The sequence below is a fragment of the Canis lupus genome, chromosome 17 (genome assembly GCF_003254725.2).
Source record: "Canis lupus dingo isolate Sandy chromosome 17, ASM325472v2, whole genome shotgun sequence".
Lineage (NCBI taxonomy): Eukaryota > Metazoa > Chordata > Mammalia > Carnivora > Canidae > Canis > Canis lupus.
Window position 1 is genome coordinate 59,521,325 of NC_064259.1, and position 21,333 is coordinate 59,542,657.

General features: G+C 40.1%; 1 protein-coding gene across 6 annotated transcripts in view; it reads left to right on the forward strand.

The window, feature by feature from the left end:
* The window catches only part of RPRD2 (regulation of nuclear pre-mRNA domain containing 2), a 90,748-nt gene that overhangs the window by 14,907 nt on the left and 54,508 nt on the right, over window positions 1–21,333 (forward strand). For all 6 annotated transcript variants that reach the window (XM_049095891.1, XM_049095892.1, XM_049095893.1 and 3 more), the window contains exon 2: window positions 18,387–18,516. In XM_049095891.1, coding sequence (XP_048951848.1) covers window positions 18,387–18,516 — 130 coding nt within the window. The remainder of the gene's footprint in view (window positions 1–18,386; window positions 18,517–21,333) is intronic.

Here is a 21,333-nt window from a genome sequence, read left to right on the forward strand (position 1 = left end):
GCTCCCTGCCGGGAACCTCCTTCTCCCTCTATTTAAGTCCCTGCCTCTCTCTCTCTCTGTCTCTCATGAATAAATAAATAAAATCCTAAAAAAAAAAAAAAAAGAAAAGAAAAGATACAGAGAAAATAAAACATGACAGTGAACAGAAATAAGAGTATGAATTTGTACTTTTTTTTTTTAAGATTTTATTTAAAAAAAAAAGATTTTATTTATTCATGAGAGACACACAGAGGGAGAGACAAACACAGGAGGCAGAGGGAGAAGCAGGCTCCATACAGGAAGCCTGATGCAGAACTTGATCCTGGGACTCTGGGATCACACCCTGAGCCAAAGGCAGATGCTCAACTGCTGAGCCATCCAGGCATCCCTGAATTTGTACTTTTTACAAACTGTAGCATTTCCCCAAAAGTGATATTTACATGTCAGTATCAGAGTTTAGGAACTATCATGTTAAACCTTGTTTCGTGCTGCTGAGTGTTAGTGCAGTTAATAAGGTGCTTTATGAATTTCCAAGAGGCAGGGGATAAAGATATTCAGCATTTTCCAAACTTACTTGACCATGGAATCTTTCTTCTTTAACCATCTCACGTGATTAGTATTCCATGGAACACATTTTGGGAAACTTTGTTAAGAAAGTTTTTTCTAAAAAAAATAAAAATAATAATAAAAAAAGAAAGTTTTTCTAGGGCAGCCTGGGTGGCTCAGCGGTTTAGTGCCACCTTCAGCCCAGGGCATGATCTTGGAGACCCAGGATCGAGTCCCGCTTGGGGCTCCCTGCATGGAGCCTGCTTCTCTCTCTGCCTGTGTCTCTGCCTGACTCTCTCTGTGTCTATTATGAGTAAATAAATAAAAATAAAAATTGAAATCAAATCCGTGAAGCCAGAGATTTAATATAGTTCATATTTTTAATATTATCATTAAAACATAAAGTAAAATATAAATTTATACTATATTAAATATAGATAATCTTCTAATATAAATCATTAGCAGCTCCTGGCTTTGCTGCTTCCTTTGACTTTGGTCTTTTTGCCTGAGTCACCTTTATAATTGCCCTGTGTGATATAGGTGGCTAGATTGGACTTAAGCACCTTTTTTGCCATGTTTAATTACCCTGACTAGTGCTTTCAGAACCATCTGTCTCTGTTCAGTAGTTCAAAATTGCTGAAGTTTTAATTTTTTTCTTAACCAACTTTGGAAACATTAACCTAGTGGAGATCTAAATCCTTTCTTTCCCCAAGGATCTTTCCTTTGGGTTCTTTCCCTGAGATGCAGACTCACCCTATAAGTGGGGGGGCGGGTGTGAAGAGTGGAGGGGACTGAGCCCAGGGAGTTTCTGAGCTAGGTAGTAAATAGGGTAATGAGTTTGTGGTGAAAGCGAGAGGGGTGGTGATGGATGAGTAGGTGAGGGAAAGATAACCAAGGAAGATGAATGGAGCTGCTTTTGTATAATGCCAACAAAAAGTGTTGTATTTTGGGATTTAAAATAGCACAGTAAACTGTAATACCTGAAGCTGATTATAGTTACTAAAAATAAATAATATATTTCGGGAAAAATGTCAGGAGTCCATTATAAAATCCAACAAATGACCAAGATTCGAATTAGTATAGCAGTAATGGGGAAGGCAGAAAAGATCTAAAAGGTATTTAAAATGTGGAATTTGATAGAACTGGCTGACCAGCTGGATGTTGGGGATAAGAGGAAAGCTTGGAAGACAGAGTCTGTGGATTCTGTCTTGGATGGCAGGGAATTTGGGAGGAAGCGATAGATAATAAAAGTAGGCTTGAGTATATGGATTTGGGAATGTTTGGAGAGCATCTGAGAAGAGTTGTTTGGTAGATAATTAGCCATATAAATGGTGCTTATAATCCTAGTATTGGCTAATATTTATTGATAGTTATGGGCTTGATGCTGTCCTAGAAATTCTATGTGTATTATGTCATGTAATCTTGACAACCTTTGAATGGATAGGTACGATTGTTATTCCATTGTGTATGAGGAAAGCACTGTTTAGAATGGGTCACACACAGGCACCTGGGTGGCTCAATGGTTGAGTGTCTGCCTTTGGCTTGGGTCGTGATCCCAGGGTCATGGGATCGAGTCCCACAACGCTTCTCCCTCTGCCTGTGTTTCTGCCTCTCTCTGTGTGTCTCATGAATAAATAAATAAAATCTTAAAAAAAAAAAAAGAATGGGTTATTCAGTTGGAAATGGGGCTGGGCTTTGAAACTGGTTCTGACTCAAGAAAGATGTTCATAACCACTTTACTGTATTTGGGGGGGGGAGATTTGAACTAGAGTTGCAGACTTGGGAGTTGTAGACATATTGGTAGTAGTTAACGAATGAACACTTCAAGGAACAGTGTTTGAGAAGAGAATACGGCCAATGAAAAAATCTTGGGTAACACCAGAGTTTCAGAAGTTAGCAGAAAAAGAGTTGTCCTAAGTAGGTGTGAGAGGATCAGAACAAAGTGATTTTTCAGAAACTAAGGAAAGAAAGTTTGCCAGAGGAATTTTGGTGGAGATGGTTTTGGGAAGGAGCATGATTATTTTGGGCAGAAGGGTAAATAGAAAGACCTCTATTTCTGGTGATACGTGACATTAGATTTTGTAGGATCTTCCCACTAAAAGCAACAACAACAAAACAACTAAATCCTGCATAAATTGCAACAAATACGATTTTTTAAAAATATTTTATTTATTTATTCATTCATGAGAGACACAGAGAGGTGGAGGCAGAGGGAGAAGCAGGCTCCCTGCAAGGAGCCTGATGTGGGACTCGATCCCAGATCCCGGACCATGCCCTGAGCTGAAGGCAGAGGCTCAACTGCTGAGCCACCCGGGCATCCCCAAATATAATTTTTTAAATAAACTTTTAATTTAATTATATTTTTTAAAGATTTTATTTATTTATTCATGAGAGACACACGCACAGAGAGAGAGAGAGAGAGAGAAGCAGAGACACAGGCAGAGGGAGAAGCAGGCTCCATGCAGAGAGCCCAACGTGGTACTCGATCCCAGGTCTCCAGGATTACACTGGGCTGAAGGCGGCGCTAAACCGCTGAGCCACCAGGGCTGCCCCCTAATTTTATTTTTAAAAGAGATTTTATTTATTTATTTGAGAGAGAGCAGGTACATGTGAGCAGGGGGAGGGGCGAAGAAGGAGGGGAAAAGAATCTCAGGCTGACTATTCTAAGCACAGAGCCCAGTATAGGACTTGATCCCACAACCCTGAGATCATGACCTGAGCAAAAATAAAGCATCAGATGCTTAACTGATGAGGCATCCGGTGCCCCAGTAAACTTTTTATTTTATAGTAGCTTTAGATTTACAGAAAAAGGGCAGCCAGGGTAGCTCAGCGGTTTAGCACCACCTTCAGCCCAGGGTGTAATCCTGGAGACCCAGGATCGAGTCCCACGTTGGGCTCCCTACATGGAGCCTGCTTCTCCCTCTGCCTGTGTCTGCCTCTCTCTCCCTACCCCCCACCATGTCTCTCATAGGTAAGTAAGTAAGTAAGTAAATAAATAAATAAATAAATAAATAAATCTTTTAAAAAAATTTACAGAAAAGTTATAAAGGTTGTATCACCTGTGTCTGCTCTTGTTAACATCTTACAATAGAAAAAAAAATAACATCTTAAAATAGTATGGTGTCTTTGTTAAAACTAATGACTTAATATTGATACATAATTATTAACTAGAGTCTGTACTTTTTGCCTCATGTCTTTTTCTGTTCTAGGCTCCCATCCAAAATTCTGCATTATATTTAGTCATGTTTCTTTAGGCTTCTTTAAACTTCAACAGTTTTAAGCAGTACTATTTGGCTATTTTGTGGAGCATCCTTCATGATTAGCTGAGGTTATAGGTTCTTGAGAAGAAGAATGCAGAGGTAAAGTGCTATTTTCTTCACACCATATCAAGAGTATCCTACAAGATGACTTATCACTGATGATGCTAACCTTGACTGAGGCAGTGTTTATCAGGTTTCTTCACTGTAAAGTTATTCTTTTTCCCCTTTTATCATACTGTATACTTTGCAAAGAAGTCACTGTACACAGTTCACACTTAAGGAGTGGGGAGTTATGCTTCATCTCCTTGAGGAGGCAGTATCTATGTAAATTATTTGGAATTCTTCTTCTTTTTTTTTTTAAGATTTTATTTATTTATTCATGATAGTCACACAGAGAGAGACAGAGAGGCAGAGACACAGACAGAGGGAGAAGCAGGCTCCATGCAAGGAGCCCGACGTGGGATTCGATCCCGGGTCTCCAGGATTGCGCCCCGGGCCAAAGGAAGGCGCCAAACCGCTGCGCCACCCAGGGATCCCTGGAATTCTTCTATATAGGAGGTTCCATGCATAGTTTTTAATTCATTACTGGTTCCATGCATAGTTTTTAATTCATTCATTCATAGTTTTTAATTCATGCTAAAAAAGTAAGGATGCTCTGTAAGGGTCTGTTCTCACTTATAAGAGTGAAGAATCCGCTAAAACAGGACAGTGAACAGTGAGCCAACAGAAAAGGCAAGATTGCCTCCAGGGCAGATGCCCATATTAGCATTAATGGGAGATGTTGTCTTTGGCCCGTAGCAAATATAAGAACCCTCTGAGAAGGATGCTAAATTGGACCAAGGACTAGTTTCCATCCTCAGTTCACCAGAGCAAGTGCAAATACATTTTGAGAGGTAGCCTTTTCTTTTCTCTTTTTTTTTTTAAAGATTGATTGATTGATTGATTAATTTGACAGAGAGAGTTTGCGTGCACACACAAGCAGGAGGAGTGGCAGGCAGAGGGAGAGGAAGAAGCAGGCTCCATTCAAAGCAGGGAGCCTGACACAGGGCTTGATCCCAGGACTCCGGGATCATGACTCAAGCTGAAGGCAGATGCTTAACCGACTGAGCTACCCAGGCAACCCCAAGAGAAATAGCCTTTTCTGGTTAAGCTCTGAATTACCACAGATAAAATTCAACAAAATATAAATTCAAAATTAAAAAATAAAAAATATAATAATAATAATAATAAAAACTACCAAACACAAGGAAATAAGCCAGTATGAGTGAGATTTGGTAGAAAGAAACCCCTAAAGATTTAAACTATTAGAATGATAAAATATAAAATGTTTAAATCAATAAAAGGTAGAATCTAAAATACTGTAGGAAATGAAAGACTCTCAGACTTGGTTATATAGATTTTGTAAAGGAACCAAGTGAAATGTTAGAAATGAAAAATATAGGGGTGCCTGGGTGGCTCAGTCTGTTAAGCAATCTGCCTTGGGCTCACGTCATGTTCTCAGTATCCTGGAATTGAGCCCTGCATTGGATTTCCTGCTCAGCGGGAAGTCTGCTTCTCCCTCTCCCTCAGCACCACCCCCCCATCATGAGTGCTCTCCATCTCTCTCAGATAAATAGATAAAATCTTTTTAAAAAAAGAAATGAAAAATATAATTGTTGAAATTAAAAGCCCAATGGATGGATTAATTGACTGAAAAATCTAAAGTAATTTCTCAGAATATAATGTTGAAAGATAAGTTGATAAGAATGATAATGAATCTAACATATGTGTGATTGAAGTCCTAGAAGGAGAGAGTGGAGAACAGGTGATACTTGAAGGAATAATGCTGAGAGGTCTGAAGAATTAGTGAAAGACCTGAATGTACAGGAAGCAGAATGACTATGAAGGAGATTAAATAAAAAGAAATGCATACCTACACACTCTGTGGCTAAACTGAATACTAAAGTCAAAGGGAGGCCCTTAAAAACAGATAGAATAAATAGCTTGCAAAGGAAGATAGACCAATAGCAACAGTAGTAGTTAGAAGACACAAGATAAAACTTCCAAGTGCAGAGAGAAAACAACTATCAATTGAGAATTGTATACTTAGCAAAGCTATTTTTTTTAAGATTTTATTTATTCATGAAAGACAGAAAGGCAGAGAAGCAGCCCAATGTGGGACTTGATCCTAGGACCCAGGACCACGAACGACCCAGCTGAAGGCAGATGCTTAACCACCTGAGCCACCGAAGTGCTCCCTCTAAGTCATGTTAGATGGAGAGAAAAGTATGAACTTTAAAATATTTATTTATTTATTTTAAATTAATACCTCTACACCCAATGTGGGGCTCAAACTCAAGATCAAGAGTTGAATGCTTTTCTGACTGAGCCAGCCAGATGCTGCAGAATGGTTTTTAAAGATTTATTTTCTTATTTTGTGTGTGTATGTGAGAGAGAAAGCATGCATGCACACAGGGGTTGGGGGGAAGGAGGAGGCATAGGGAGAGAGAATCTCAAACAGACTCAGATTCTGTGCTTAGTACAGAGCCCTATGTAGGGCTCGATCCCATGACCCCGAGATCATGAGCTCAGATGCTCAAGCAGTTGCACCACCCAGGTGTTCTCTGCCCCAGAACAATTTTTTAAATCCATGAGCAAACAGCTCAGCTGTGTGATTAACCAACATTGAATCATGTATGAGCAGAGTTTGGGTTATAATCAACTTTTTAAAACATTTTGCTGATTAAATGATATGTGCATAATTATTATTCTGTGTGGTTATTAGGTATAAGTAATTAAATAACTCATGTAAATCTCTGTATTTAGTGTTACTATAGCAGACCAAGGCAGACCAAACATTTTTGAGGTCACCTGAGAAGACCATTGACTTGAAGCTCTAAGACTTCTTTGAAGATGAGAGTTTCCAGGAGATTGGGCCTCTGATTTTTTTGCAGCCTAGATGTTTCAAGAGCCAGAACAGAGCAAGGGAGTTGTAGGATTGGAGGAGGTAAAAACCATAAAGCCTTTTTCTTTCCATTTTCAGAGGCCAGAGTTAGAAGTAAGAAACTTGTCATACATACTTAGTTTAATTCGATAGCATCTTTTTCATATACTTACCTGATACATACCAACCTAGAAAGAAAACTGAGAGAAAACAACTACACTTAGTGAAGTATTTAACTTGTTCTGTAACAGTAGTAGGTACTACAGACAGATATTTCACATATATTATTTATTTATTCCTTCCAAAAGTATTTTGAACTATTGCGTTCATTTAAAGTATTTTTTTTTATTTATTTATTTATTTATTTATTTGAGAGAGAGAGTACAAGGAGCCTGATGGGCCCAATTCCAGGACCCTGAGATCACAACTGAGCCAAAGTCAGACACTTAACCCACTGAGCCATCTCAGGCTACCCCTATTGTGTTCATTTTAAGATATGGAAATTAGCTCAGTGGTTGAGGATCTGCCTTTGACTCAGGATGTGATCCCAAGGTCCTGGGATCAAGTCCCACATCAGGCTTCTCAGGGGGCCTGCTTCTCCCTCTGCCTATGTCTCCACCTCTCTCTGTGTGTCTCTATGAATAAATAAAATCCTTAGAAAAAAAGATGATACGGAAATTAGGGCTCAGAGACATGTCATTTTAGTCAAGGTCATGACCCAGTTAGTAGTTACTGAGGTACAGTTTGAATTAATGTCTATCTGCGTCTAATTTCCAAAGCCATTCTCTGAAAGGAATGAGAATTCTGATATGTGGATTTGAGATAGGATTATGCTTAGCACTTAAAATGGGACAGATTACATTACTTATTTGATACTATTTGATACTCCTCTTTTCATTATCATTTTCATAATGGTGAAAAATTAGGTCAAACTTTGAAAGAGTAAATGTTTTATTTATTTTTTTTAAATGTTTTATTTTTTAAAGATATTTATTTATTTGTTTATTTATTTGTTTGTTTATTTATTTATGAGGGAGATAGAGACACAGGCAGAGAGAGAGAAGCAGGCTCCACGCAGGGAGCCTGACATAGGACTCGGTCCCTGGTCTCCAGGATCACGCTCTGGGCTGAAGCAGCTCTAAACCACTGAGCCACCCGGGCTGCCCAGGAGTAAATGTTTTAAAAGAACCTGGGGCAGATTATCTGAGACTCTATAATAACAGACATAGAAGGTGGAGTTGGTTAACAAGGGACAGGAGTAAAAGATTCCTTCTCCTTCATATTAGGTCATTCCTTAGTGTCATCTAGGGGAACCCTGAAAATCTGGGAGAGAGAAGCAGATAGTTTGGAGCAGAAGGGAAGAGGATGCCTGGATGGGGGTGATTTTATTTTATTAAAGATTTTATTTATTCATGAGAGATGCAGAGAGTGAGAGAGAGGCAGAGACACAGGCAGAGGGAGAAGCAGGCTCCATGCAGGGAGCCCGACAACGTGAGACTCGATCCCAGGTCTCCAGGATCACACCCTGGGCTGAAGGTGGTGCTAAACCGCCGAGCCACCTGGGCTGCCCATGAATGGGGGTGATTTTAGAGGGAGGTCTTGGTAAGTATTTATCCAATCGAAAGTGTTGTATACCTGCTAAGTAGTTGATCGGCATTGAGATGCAAAGCCACTGTGCTCAAGATCTCTTGGTCTGGTGGGGAGACATTTGTTAATGAATATTTTCAACTCCAAGTGAACAATACCATATCTGTGCACAAGTTTTAAGCAGTATTAAGGAAGAACATGAAGTGTAGCAACATAGTGGAATTTTCATTTTATTTTTAATGTATTGTTTTGAATAAGTAAATAAATATATTCCCAAATCAAATTCCAAAAAGTATATAGTAAAAAATGAATTCCTCTACTTTAACTGCTCCTGCCTCTCTTGGTCCCTTGGTTTCTTTATGCTGAGGCATTATTATTAACAGTTTGTTATCTTCTCAGAGGTATTCTCTATGAATATAAAATATATGTTTGTATTTTTTGTGTACCTATAGTGGCATACTTCACCATTGTGCTTTTCACTTTATATCTTTTTTTTTTAAAGATTTTATTTATTTATTCATGATAGTCACAGAGGGGGGGGGGCAGAGACACAGGCAGAGGGAGAAGCAGGCTCCATGCAGGGAGCCCGACGTGGGATTCGATCCCGGGTCTCCAGGATCGCGCCCTGGGCCAAAGGCAGGCGCCAAACCGCTGCGCCACCCAGGGATCCCTTCACTTTATATCTTGAAGAAGATTCTAAACTTGTGTTTAATAGTTATGTGCTATTTAGTTGGATTTAGCCAATCTTCTTTTAATGGACTTGCAAGATATTTCTAGGCTTTTGTTGGAATTAGCGCTGCAGAGAGTATTTTTATACAGAAGTTTGTGCATGGGGGCAAGCATATCTGTGGGATGAATTCTCCAGTAATGTGGAGGATGGATTGAAGGGTGGTCAAACTAGAGGCAGACATCACTTATTAGGAAGTATTAATGATGAAATACTAAAGTAAGTCAGTGGCAAAAGGAGTGGGGAGGGAGAGAATGAATTACAAATCATGGATTCTATCAATTCTAAGCTGCACATTTTTTCCCCACATTTTAACATGTTTGAAATCAGTGTGTATTTTATAGTCAATAGTTTCATTGAGTTATTTGGAAGTACTTTGTAATTTTCTTCATGGTTTATAAAATGGTGCATGTTATAAACAGTGGTATCATAAATTCAGTAAAATACAGTGAAAAGGAGGAAGGATTGACAGGAGTTAGATGTAGAAAAAAGGGGGAAGTAAGAGTCAAGATCAGCAAACCGTTTTTGTTTTTCACATTCATTATTAAACCATTTTACAGTTTTCGTATGGTCTTCATATTTGATTAATGGTTCCATCAATTTGTTAATTTAATAAACCAATTCCACTCTTGGTGGATATTTAGATTCTAATTTTCTTTTGGCTCTTTATAGATCATTGATAACACCAAACAGTTTTCTGTTTAGAATTATGGAAAGTGTGACACCTGGGTGGCTCAGCAGTTAAGCGCCTGCCTTCAGCTTAGGGCCTGATCCTGGAGTCCTAGGATTGAGTCCCACATCGGGCTCCCTGCATGGAGCCTGCTTCTCCCTCTCTGCCTGTGTCTCTGCCTCTCTCTCTCTGCATTCTTTCATGAATAAATAGATAAAATCTTTATTTAAAAAAAATTACAGGGGATCCCTGGGTGGCTCAGCGGTTTGGCGCCTGCCTTTGGCCCAGGGCGCGATCCTGGAGTCCCGGGATCGAGTCCCGCTTCGGGCTCCCTGCATGGAGCCTGCTTCTCCCTCCTCCTGTGTCTCTGCCTCTCTCTCTCTCTCTCTCTCTCTCTCTCTCTCTCTACCATAAATGAATAAATAAATCTTTAAAAAAAATTACAGAGGGTTTGGGGCCCCTGGGTGGCTCAATGGTTGAGCCTCTTCCTTTGGCTCAGGTCGTGATCCTGGGGTCCTGGGAGGGAGTCCTGCATCAGGCTCCCCTCAGAGAGCCTGCTTCTCCCTATGTCTGTGTCTCTACCTCTCTGTGTCTATCATGAATAAATATATAAAATCCTTTTTTTTTTTAATTTGGGAAAAAAAAGGATTAGAGAAGATTTGATTTAGTAGATTTCTAGATAATTGTGTATAATGATATTTAACACACATCCTGAGTGGCAAATTGTTTAAAGAACTAAGTGGATACCTTATGAATATTAAGAGACTACTTTGAAATTTTTAGTTTAGATGTGGCTCTTTCAATGTACATTCAAGTCATTTTATTCAAGACTCAGGCTCTAAAATCAGTACTTAAGAGAAAAGGATTTGCTTTCAAATTTTTCATTAATTACAATATTCATGGGTTTTTTTTGTAAACACCTTGTATAAAAATATATATATATATATGATGAATACTGTAATGGGTTATGTATAATTCCATACAGTTAGTCATTCAGAAATTAAATCAGTTGAGTGGGGGCACCTGGGTGGCTCAGTGGTTGAGCCTCAGCCTTTGGCTCAGGGCGTGATCTCGGGGTCCCGGGATCAAGTCCCACATCAGGGTCCTCGCAGGGAGCCTGCTTCTCCCTCTGCCTATCTCTCTGCCTCTCTCTGTATGTCTCTCATGAATAAGTGAATAAAATCCTTATAATAGGATAAATATAATAAATAAGTATCCTTACAAATAAATACATATTTTTTTAACCACTGAGCCACCCAAGGCATCCCTCCTCACAAATAGATATATTTTTAAAGATTCTATTTATTTAATTTTTTTTTTTAAAGATTTTATTTATTCATAGAGACAGAGAGAGAGAGGCAGAGACACAGGCAGAGGGAGAAGCAGGCATCATACAGAGAGCCTGATGTGGGACTCGATCCAGGCAGGGTCTCCAGGATCACGCCCTGGGCTGCAGGCAGCGCTAAACTGCTGCGCCACTGGTGCTGCCCTATTTAAATTTTTTTAAGATTTATTTATTTATTTGAGAAAGTGAGAGAGCACTGGCACGCAGGGTGGTAGGAGGGGCGGAGAGAGAGAATTGTTAAGCAGATTCCATGCTGACCTCAATCCCACTACCCTGTGGTAGTACCCAAGCCAAAGCCAAGAGTGGGTTGCTCAACCGACTGCAGCACCCATGTGTCCCAAAGATTTTATTTATTTTGTTTTGAGAGGGCGAGTGAGCAGAGGGAGGGACAGAGGGAGAGATTCGCAGGCAGCCCTGCAACAAGCATGGAGCCCAGTACAGGACTCGGTTCCACCATGCCGAGATCACAGCCTTAGCTGAACTGAAGAGTCAGACACTCCACCGTCTGAGCTACCCAGGGACCCCTGTTTTTCCTTTCAACATCCTCATTTTACAAAATAAGTCAGACTAAAGATAATGAAAATTAATACTTTTGGGCACCTGGGTGGCTCAGTCAGTTAACCATCTGCTTTCGGCTCAGGTCATGATCCTGAGATTCTGAGATCAGGTCCCTCATCGGGCTCCCTGCTCCGTGGAGAGCTTGCGTCTCCCTCTCCTTCTGCCCTTCCCACCACTTGTGCTCTTTCTCTCTGTCAAATAAATAAATAAAAATTTTTAAAAGAAAAAAGAAAATCCTTTTCAAGTATTACAGTTTGGGTCTTCTGACTCATGCTTGTACCTTTTCCATTATACCATAATGCTTATTCTCTGTAATGGAAAGACCATGCAGATTGGAAACACTTTTTTTTTTTTTTAAGATTTTATTTATTCATGAGAGACACACACATATATATATATATATATATATATATACACACACACACGTACACACATATGTATATTGAGATTTCATTTATTTATTTATTTGAGAGAGTGAGCATAGGCACTAATACATCGATCAGGAGAGGGGCAGAGGGAGAGAATCTCAGGCAGACTCTGCTGAGTGCAGAGCCTGACAGGGTACTTGATCTCACGATGCTGAGATCAAGACCTGAGCCAAAACAAGAATCAGATGCCTAACTGATTAAGCCACCCAGGCGTCCCTCTCTTCCTGAATGAAGAAGGCCTCTTTCTATAGGAGGCCACGTGGTGGGCAAGGGTGTTTGTTGGTGGTGGCAAAGATCTCTGGTGTCTCTTCTTATAAAAACACTCTTACCTTCTTAAAGGCCCCATCGTCATGACCTCGTTTAACCTTAATTACCTCCTTATTGGCCCTATCTCCAAATATAGTCACATTGGGGTTTAGAGCTTCAACATAAATATTTTGGGGAGACACAGTTTAGTACATTGCAATGGTGGTTCTGTAATATCTGGAACAACTACCAAAAGCAGGAAATGAACATTGATACAGTATTACAGACTATAGTTGAATTTTTTTTTTTAAAGATTTTTATTTATTTGAGAGAGCATGAGCAAGGGAGAGGAGTAGAGGGGGAAGGACAGTCTCTCCACTGAGCAGGGAGCTGGTTGTGGGGCTCGGATCCAGGACCCTGGGATTATGACCTGAGCCAAAGGCAGACATTTAACCGACTGAGCCACCCAGGCACCGACTGTGGTTGAATTTTGCCAGTTATCCCACCTAGGGATCCCCATTATTCCACCTCTTAAATGGATATAACAGTATTAACCTCAGCATTGTTGTAAGGGTATCAGTTAATATTTGTATCATCTTTAAAACAGTATCTAGCACATAGAAAATGCTATGAGTATTATTGAATAAGTTTAAAAATCTTGTCTAGGGGATCCCTGGGTGGCTCAGCGGTTTAGTCCCTGCCTTTGGCCCAGGGCCTGATCCTGGAGTCACGGGATCAAGTCCCGCATCGGGCTCCCTGCATGGAGCCTGCTTCTCTCTCTGCCTGTGTCTCTGCCACCCCTCCCGCACCCTGTCTCTCTCATGAATAAATAAAATCTTTTTTTTTTTTTTTTAAGATTTTATTTATTTGTTCTTAAGAAACACACACACACACAGAGGGAGGCAGAGACACAGGCAGAGGGAGAAGCAGGCTCCCGGCAGGGATCCTGACATGGGACTCGATCCAGGGTCTCCAGGATCACACCCTGGGCCAATGGCGGTGCTAAACTGCTGAGCCACCCGGGCTGCCCAAATAAATAAAATCCTAAAAAATTTTTTTTGTCTAAATTTTTCCCTTCTGTAAAACCAAAGATAGACATTGGATAATCGTTTTCAGCACCTTTACTCATGACTTGTTCTTGCTGGAGTACTCTTCCCCTTTGTTCCTGTCTACAAAAATTTAACATCTTCATCAGACATTTTATTATTATTATTATTATTATTATTATAATTATTTTGAACATTTTATTTATTTATTTGAGGAAGATGGAGAAGCAGGCTCCCTGCTCAGCAGGGAGCCCAGTCCAGGACTCAATCCCAGGATGCTGGGATTATTTTATTAATTTTTTAAAAAGATTTTATTTACCTATTCATTAGAGACAGAAAGGCAGAGACACGGGCAGAGGGAGAAACAGGCTCCATGCAGGGAGCCTGATGTGAGACTCGATCTCGGGACTCCAGGATCATGCCCTGAGCCAAAGGCAGACACTCAACCGCTGAGCCACCCAGGTGTCCCTTTTGTTTTGTTTTTAAAGATTTTATTTATTTATTCATGAGACACAGAGAGAGAGGCAGAGACATGGCAGAGGGAGAACAGGCTCCTCACAGGGGGCCGAATTTGGGACTCAGTCCCAGACCCTAGGATCACACCCTGAGCCAAAGGCAGACTCCCAACTGCTGAGCCACCCAGGTGTCCTAGGACCTGGGATCATGACCTGTGCCAAAGGCCAACTGCCTGATCCATCCAGGGCTCCTAACTAATATTATTTGAGCTCCTGTCTGATACTCAGTCATTGAGGACATAGCAGTAAACAAGACAGAATTCCAGCCTTTAAGGAGATTATACTCTAGTGGAAGATACAAACAAGTACACTATAGTGTGATAAGTATATGATATGTGTTTTTTCAGGATGCACTAAAGGCCTTGTCTTATGGAGTCAGGAAGCTTCATGGAAGATGTGATATATAAGCTGAGAATTGAAGGAAGAAAGAATTAGCCAGTTGAAGTAAGTGGCAAGATAAGGAAAGGAAGTGGGGCTTGATGTTAAGAACAAAGTATAGCTCACTAAACTGCAGCTGTTAAGGAAGAGTAGCTAAAGTTGAAGCTAAACACGTAGGCAAGAACTAGGTTGCAGAGGAAAAGCATTCATGATGGGTCTTCTTAAATCCCATTGCTTTTAGACATCGTCTCAGACAACCTCACCATTTTTTTCATTTCCTCCTGACTTTCTATAGTGATTTGACTATAGAGTATAGGGTATGCATTGGGAAGAAGTTGCATTAAAATAGTTGGGGGTAGTTTGTTTGGAGAAGAAGTAGTGATAAGATGGGAGCAAAATCTGACATGAATTTAATTTACAATTTTGGACTTTTTCCTATGAATGAGTAGAAAACACAATATATTCAGGATGGGATATCTTAGAAAAGGAAAATTCAGAGAGAAAGTGCACATGCAAGGTTTCTGCTAACTATACTTCATTAAAGATAGAACTTTGAAAGCGAAAAGATGAGACTAAAAGAGAAGGTAAGATGCAGATCATAAATGGAGACTAAGGTGTTTAGGCACTTCCCAGTAAGCATTTGGAAATCATTGATGGATTTGATATGAGAAACAAATTGGATAATATTTGTGTATTAGAAATGAATTTAGAAATTTAGAGAGTAACTGAGGGGATTAAGTCAAGAGGTAAGATCACGTTAGGAGGGTACTCCAGTAGTAGTCTAGGTCAAAGATGATGAACCAAGCAAAGAGCAATAGTAAGAAGAGAAGGAAAACGAGATAAATTTGACAGATATTATTGGAGACAAAATTGGCTGGACTTAGAGATGTATCAGATGTGAAGAGGGTCAGGTAGGGAGCAAGAAGAGTCAAAAAAGATTGCTAAAATTCTGACTAAATACAAGAGCAGGAATGATGGAAGAGGAGGACAGTTACTAATACTGAAAAATTAAGTTCAGGGTGCCTCTGAGACTTGGATGTGGATGTGTGCCTTAACTGATGAAAAGGAAATCCAGGCTTGGTATCTATAGATCTATAGACATGGGAGTCATTGATGTATACGTGTTAGGAGTTAAGTGGATGATTATGCTGATAGCATTTCATTTTCTGCTAAGCACTGGCCTGAATGCTTTATATACATTGTTTCATTTAATTCTTGTAACAACAAAAAAAAAAGTGTCATATAGAAGAGTCAAGTAGTGTATAAAACCCCAAAGCTAATAAGGGACAGTCAGGAATGGAACAAACTAACTTAAAACCTGAAATCTTGGGCAGCCCAGGCGGCTAAGTGGTTTAGCGCCGCCTTCAGCCCAGGGCGTGATCCTGAGGACCCGGGATCAAGTCCCACGTCAGGATCCTTACGTGGAGCCTGCTTCTCCCTCTGCCTGTGTCTGCCTCTCTCTGTGTGTCTCTCATAAATAAATAAATAAAATCTCTCTTAAAAAAAAAAAAAAACACCTGAAATCTTAAACATGATGCCATGGGTGAATGGAGAAGAGTGCTTAGGAGAGAACGCTGGAGAGCTTCAACATTTAAAGGAGGATGGTCACATCTCCTATCTACACATGCCCACCCAGTAGAGAAGGAATCTGAGAGGTAGGAAAACTAGGAAAGTGGTTATGACAAACTGAAGGAGGAATTACCATAACAGATTATTCTGTGTGCCAGAAGCCACAAAGAAATAACATTTAAAAAAATTTCATCAGGAGTGCCTGGGTGGCTCCCTTGGTTGGGTATCTGACTTCAGCTCAGGTAATTATCATGGGGTCCTGGGATCGAGCCCCACATCAGACTCTTGCTCAGTGGGGACTCTGCTTCTCCCTCTCCCTCTGCCCCTGTTCATGCTCTCTATCTCAAATGAATAAACAAAATCTTAAAAAAAATTTTTTTTTAAATTTCATCACATTTAATAAGTTGGAATTTATTGGTAATTCCTTGTTTGAGTGGAGTGGTGGCAACATAAATGAGATGGCATAATTTATATAAAGCTCTTGAGCATAGTAGATTGCGTATTTTAAGTACAGGGGGAAATAGTAGTTCCTACAGTTATGAAGTTAATCAGAGTTAAAGTGGAGACAGTGAGAACTCTTTCAGATACCTGAATCTGAAGGATCTTAACTAACTCAGGTAAGTTGATTTGGTTGGATATAAATAATGGATACATTTTTATTGAGAGAACAGAATTTCCATCTAATGATTTCTGCTTTCTCTGTGAAATAGCATGTAAGCTTATCTCTGCTGAGAGTGAGAAGGAATGTGGAATGTGGTGAAATAGGGGACTTGATAAGAGTGGTCAAAATTTGAGATCCCTCTTACTGCAGATGAGAGAGGATGCTGATTAAGAACATGTGGGGGACGCCTGGGTGGCTCAGTCAGTTAAGCATCTGCCTTCTGCCCAGGTCATAATCCCAGGGTCCTGTGATCGAGCCCTGTGTCAGGCTCTCTGCTCAGAGGGGAGTCTGCTTCTCCCTCTCCCACTGCAGCTCCCCCTGCTTGTGCTCTTTCTGTAAATAAATAAATAAAATATTTTTTTAAAAAAGAACAGAACCTGCAGAAAAGAGGTATGTAGATGACTCATTGACTGGACTTCTAACTCTTGGTTTTGGCTCAGGTCATGATCTCTGAGTTCTAGGATCAAGCCCTGTGTTGGGCGTCACACTCCATAGGGAGTCTGCTGGGGACTCTCTCTCCTCCTTTTGCCCCTCCCCCTATGCTCTTCCTCTCTCTCTAAAATAAATAAATCTTACCCAAAAAGAGAGAGAGAATATGTAGAAGGAACAGTATAATGTAGCATTATATTGATGAGGGCCCAGCTAAAGGAACTAGACTTACATGGTTTCAATTCTCTTGATATGATTTTTCTTCAGCAGAACCCAGGAGCAGAAATAAAGATGCAGTAAAGGTATCCAGTTAAGTTGATCCAGATTTAGGATTTTGTCGAATGCGTGTGATAGAAAGGCTAAATAAGGGGAGAGGTGAAAAAAAAAACAAAACCCGAAGGTTTTTGGGCACCTGGGTGGCTCAGTGTTTTGAGTCTGACTCTTAATATCAGTTTAGATCATGATCTCAGGATTGTAAAATCAAGCCCCATGTTGAGCTCTGCACTAGGCATGGAGCCTGCTTAGGATTCTCCCTCCTTCTGTTTGCATGTATGTTCACCTGCTTGCTTTCTCTCTCTCAAAAAAAAAAAAAAGTGGCTTTAATAATAATCAAAGACTGTGGAATTGATAGAGGAAAAAATTGAGTACTAAAAGTGACTGTAAAAAAAAATAAAATAAAAGTGACTGTAAAGTTAGAAAAAATATAGAACTGAGATTTTGATAACAGTGACAAATGTAAGGGGAAACAGAGGCTATGGTCAGAAAGGGAGATTTTAAAATGTACAGAGCAGTGGTTCTTGGAGGTCACCGAATTTAAGATCAAGATGCTGAGAGACTAAAAAATGTGATGGATCATCCAAATGGACATTAAAATTGTCCAGGATATAATGAAACTTGGGGTGGTTTTGCTTGAAAGCAAATTGACTGGGCCTCGTCATGGGCCTTTGAAAAACTTCACCTCCTTGTGCATATGGGATCAAATTACTTATTTCCCAGGACCTGGTGCTAAGAGTAGGGAGCAGATCCTCTCTTCCAGTTAGATGGCAGGATTTAGGTGTACCCCAGGAGTATCTGGTCTAGTTGATGAAAAGAGTCTATCTACAATTGCAATGTAGAGGAGGTTAAGCAGTTTGCCTAAGGTCATACATTCTTGGTGGTTGGAAAACCTCTGCTCTTTCCACTAACCCTGGTGTTTGCACGATGAGTTGAGCTGCTTCAACAGTTTTTCTTTACAAATGTTTGGGAAAACAGTTTTGTTTTATTATAGCTTCTCTAGAGTTAATAAGTTTTTTAGTGCCAAATATCTGTAAAGTGAGATGGAAATCTACTCAGGGAGCACCTTGAACAGAAAATTAACCGAACATTTTTTAGTTTCAATAAATTGATCCATTAGTTCATTTGCCTATTCTCCACCCACGTAATAGTGGTTACACAGTTAGAGAACATTTTATTTGGAATAAACTGAATTCAGTATAATTTGACTCATTTGGTTTTATTTATTTTGTTTTATCAACTCTAGCTGCCTATCCCCACCGTTTGAATCTCTTTTACCTCGCCAATGATGTCATACAGAACTGCAAAAGGAAAAATGCAATCATTTTTCGTGAATCATTTGCTGATGTCCTTCCTGAAGCAGCTGCTTTAGTGAAGTAAGTACATTCTTACTGCTTTGGGGGAAGCTAAGCTTAGAAAATTAGGAATTTTAGTTTTCCTTTTTTACCTGTCAGTAAGAACTGTTAACAGTTATACATGCTTGAAGATCCAAGGATATTTTGTCCAAATTGTTCATTTAATTTTCCCACTGAGGGGATCCCTGGGTGGCGCAGCGGTTTAGCGCCTGCCTTTGGCCCAGGGCGCGATCCTGGAGACCCGGGATCGAATCCCACGTCGGGCTCCCAGTGCATGGAGCCTGCTTCTCCCTCTGCCTGTGTCTCTGCCTCTCTCTCTCTCTCTCTCTCTCTCTGTGTGTGTGACTATCATAAATAAATAAAAAAAATTAAAAAAAATAATTTTCCCACTGATAGACACATTTTTTCTTTTAAAAATACTTCTCGGATCCCTGGGTGGCGCAGCGGTTTGGCGCCTGCCTTTGGCCCAGGGCACGATCCTGGAGACCCGGGATCGAGTCCCACGTCGGGCTCCCGGTGCATGGAGCCTGCTTCTCCCTCTGCCTCTCTCTTTCTCTCTCTCTCTCTGTGTGACTATCATTTAAAAAAAAAATACTTCTCTCTCTTATAAGGTTTTATTTATTCTCTTTTTGAAAGCTTGCTATTTACTCTCTGTCTCTTCTCTCCTACCTTGACTATATATATCTCCTAGTTATACTCTTTTTTGTTGGTACTTTGTTCCAATTACTACTTCTGTTTTTCATATTTTTTTAATACATTTCCTTTCTTTTTTCAGTCCTCTTGAAATCTTGCCCCCTCTATGACATCTGTATAATTAATTAAAAAGAAATGGAAATTTTCATCCTGAACTTCGTATTTATTTATTTATTTATTTATTCATGAAGAGGCAGAGACATAGACAGAGGGAGAAGCAGACTCCTCACAGGGAGCCTAATGCGGGACTCTGTCCCCAGACTGGGATCATGCCCTGAGCCAAAGGCAGATGCTCAACCACTGAGCCACCCAGGCGTCCCGCAAACTTCATATTGATTTATTTCATCCTTGAGGTTTTCTCTATCATTTCTCAAAGTGCTAGATTACTTATATTTGATGTTATTTTTACTCTGTATTAATAGTGTCTTCCTTGTTTTTCATCCATATTTGCAAGTTATTTAGATGGTACGAGAGACATACACACAAAATTAGAGGATAGACAATTCTGTAAACAATCAAAATTGCTAAGTATTTCCTCAAATTATAACTCATTAACATATTATTTATTTATATAAATATGTGAACATTACACATTATCAATCCATTTGTTAGTATTAACCCATTCAAAACTGAATGACCGGGACACCTGGGTGGCTCAGTGGTTGAGTGTCTGCATTTAGCTCAGGGTGTGATCCCAGAGGCCCAGGATCAAGTCCCACATCGGGCTCCCTGCATGGAGCCTGCTTCTCCCTCTCCCTGTATCTCTGCCTCTCTCTCTCTGTGTCTTTCATGATAAATAAATAAAATAAATAAAATCCTGTTTTAAAACAAAACAAAACTGAATGATACTTTTTCCTTCCTTTGGATTGTTAACTTGTGTTTATTTTGGTACTACATGAATGTGCTAAAAGATTTACACGCATGTCCGAAGAAGATAAAATAAGGGTACCCAGCTGGCTTAGTCAGTAGAGCATGTGACTCTTGATCTCAGAGTTGTGAGTTCAAGCCCCACATTGGGTGTAGAGATTACTTAAAAATAAAATCTTAAAAAAAAAGTACACTTAGCATTTATTGAACACTTGTAATTGACCAGATGCTATATAGAGTGCTTTGTCTGCTTTAAGTCATTGAATCTTGAGAGCAACTTTTTTTTTTTTTTAAAGATTTATTTATTTATTTATGGTAGACAGAGAGAGAGAGGCAGAGACACAGGCAGAGGGAGAAGCAGGCTCCATGCCAGGAGCCCAATGTGGGACTCGATCCCGGGACTCCAGGATGGCGCCCTGGGCCAAAGGCAGGCACCAAACCTCTGAGCCACCCAGGGATCCCCATTGAAAACAACTTTTTAAAGTGGCTACTACTGTTGTCCCCATTTAAGGAGGAAGAAACTGCTTTAGAGAGATTCAGTAGCTTGCCTAAGTTCTCACAGCTGGCAGGGTTGGGGGGAGGGTAGGGAGGGAGCAGAATTCCCACCTAGGCCTGTCTAGGTCCCAAAACCCATGTTCTTTGCCACTTAACCACAATCTGTGTTGTTTCTTTATATATATAAACCCAGTATAATATTGAGTAAGAAAAGCAGTATGCGATGGTTTCCACTTAAAGTTTCTGCTATAAATACCACTATAGTCCTTTTATAACTTAACCTACTGTTTCCTAGACTTAGATTTTGTGACCTAGTTCATGGATTAATATAGGGTTGTCAGCTTTTACTTTACTAGGTAAAGATATTTTTTAAAACAACTGCTTTGGGATCCCTGGGTGGCGCAGCGGTTTGGCGCCTGCCTTTGGCCCAGGGCGTGATCCTGGAGACCTGGGATCGATTCCCACGTCGGGCCCCGGTGCATGGAGCCTGCTTCTCCCTCTGCCTGTGTCTCTGCCTCATTCTCTCTCTCTCTCTGTGACTATCACAAATAAATTTAAAAAATAAATAAATAAATAAAACAACTGCTTTGTTTTACTATAACTGATTTCCAGAAAAAGGTTGAGAAGGACATATTCTCAGAATAAAGATCAGTCCTTTAAAAAAAAAAAAAAGATTGAATTTATTTATTTGAGAGGGAGGAGGGGTAGAGGGAGAACAACAAGCAGAGACTCTCTGCTGAGTATGGAGCCAGACACAGGGCTCCATCCTAGGACCCTGAGACA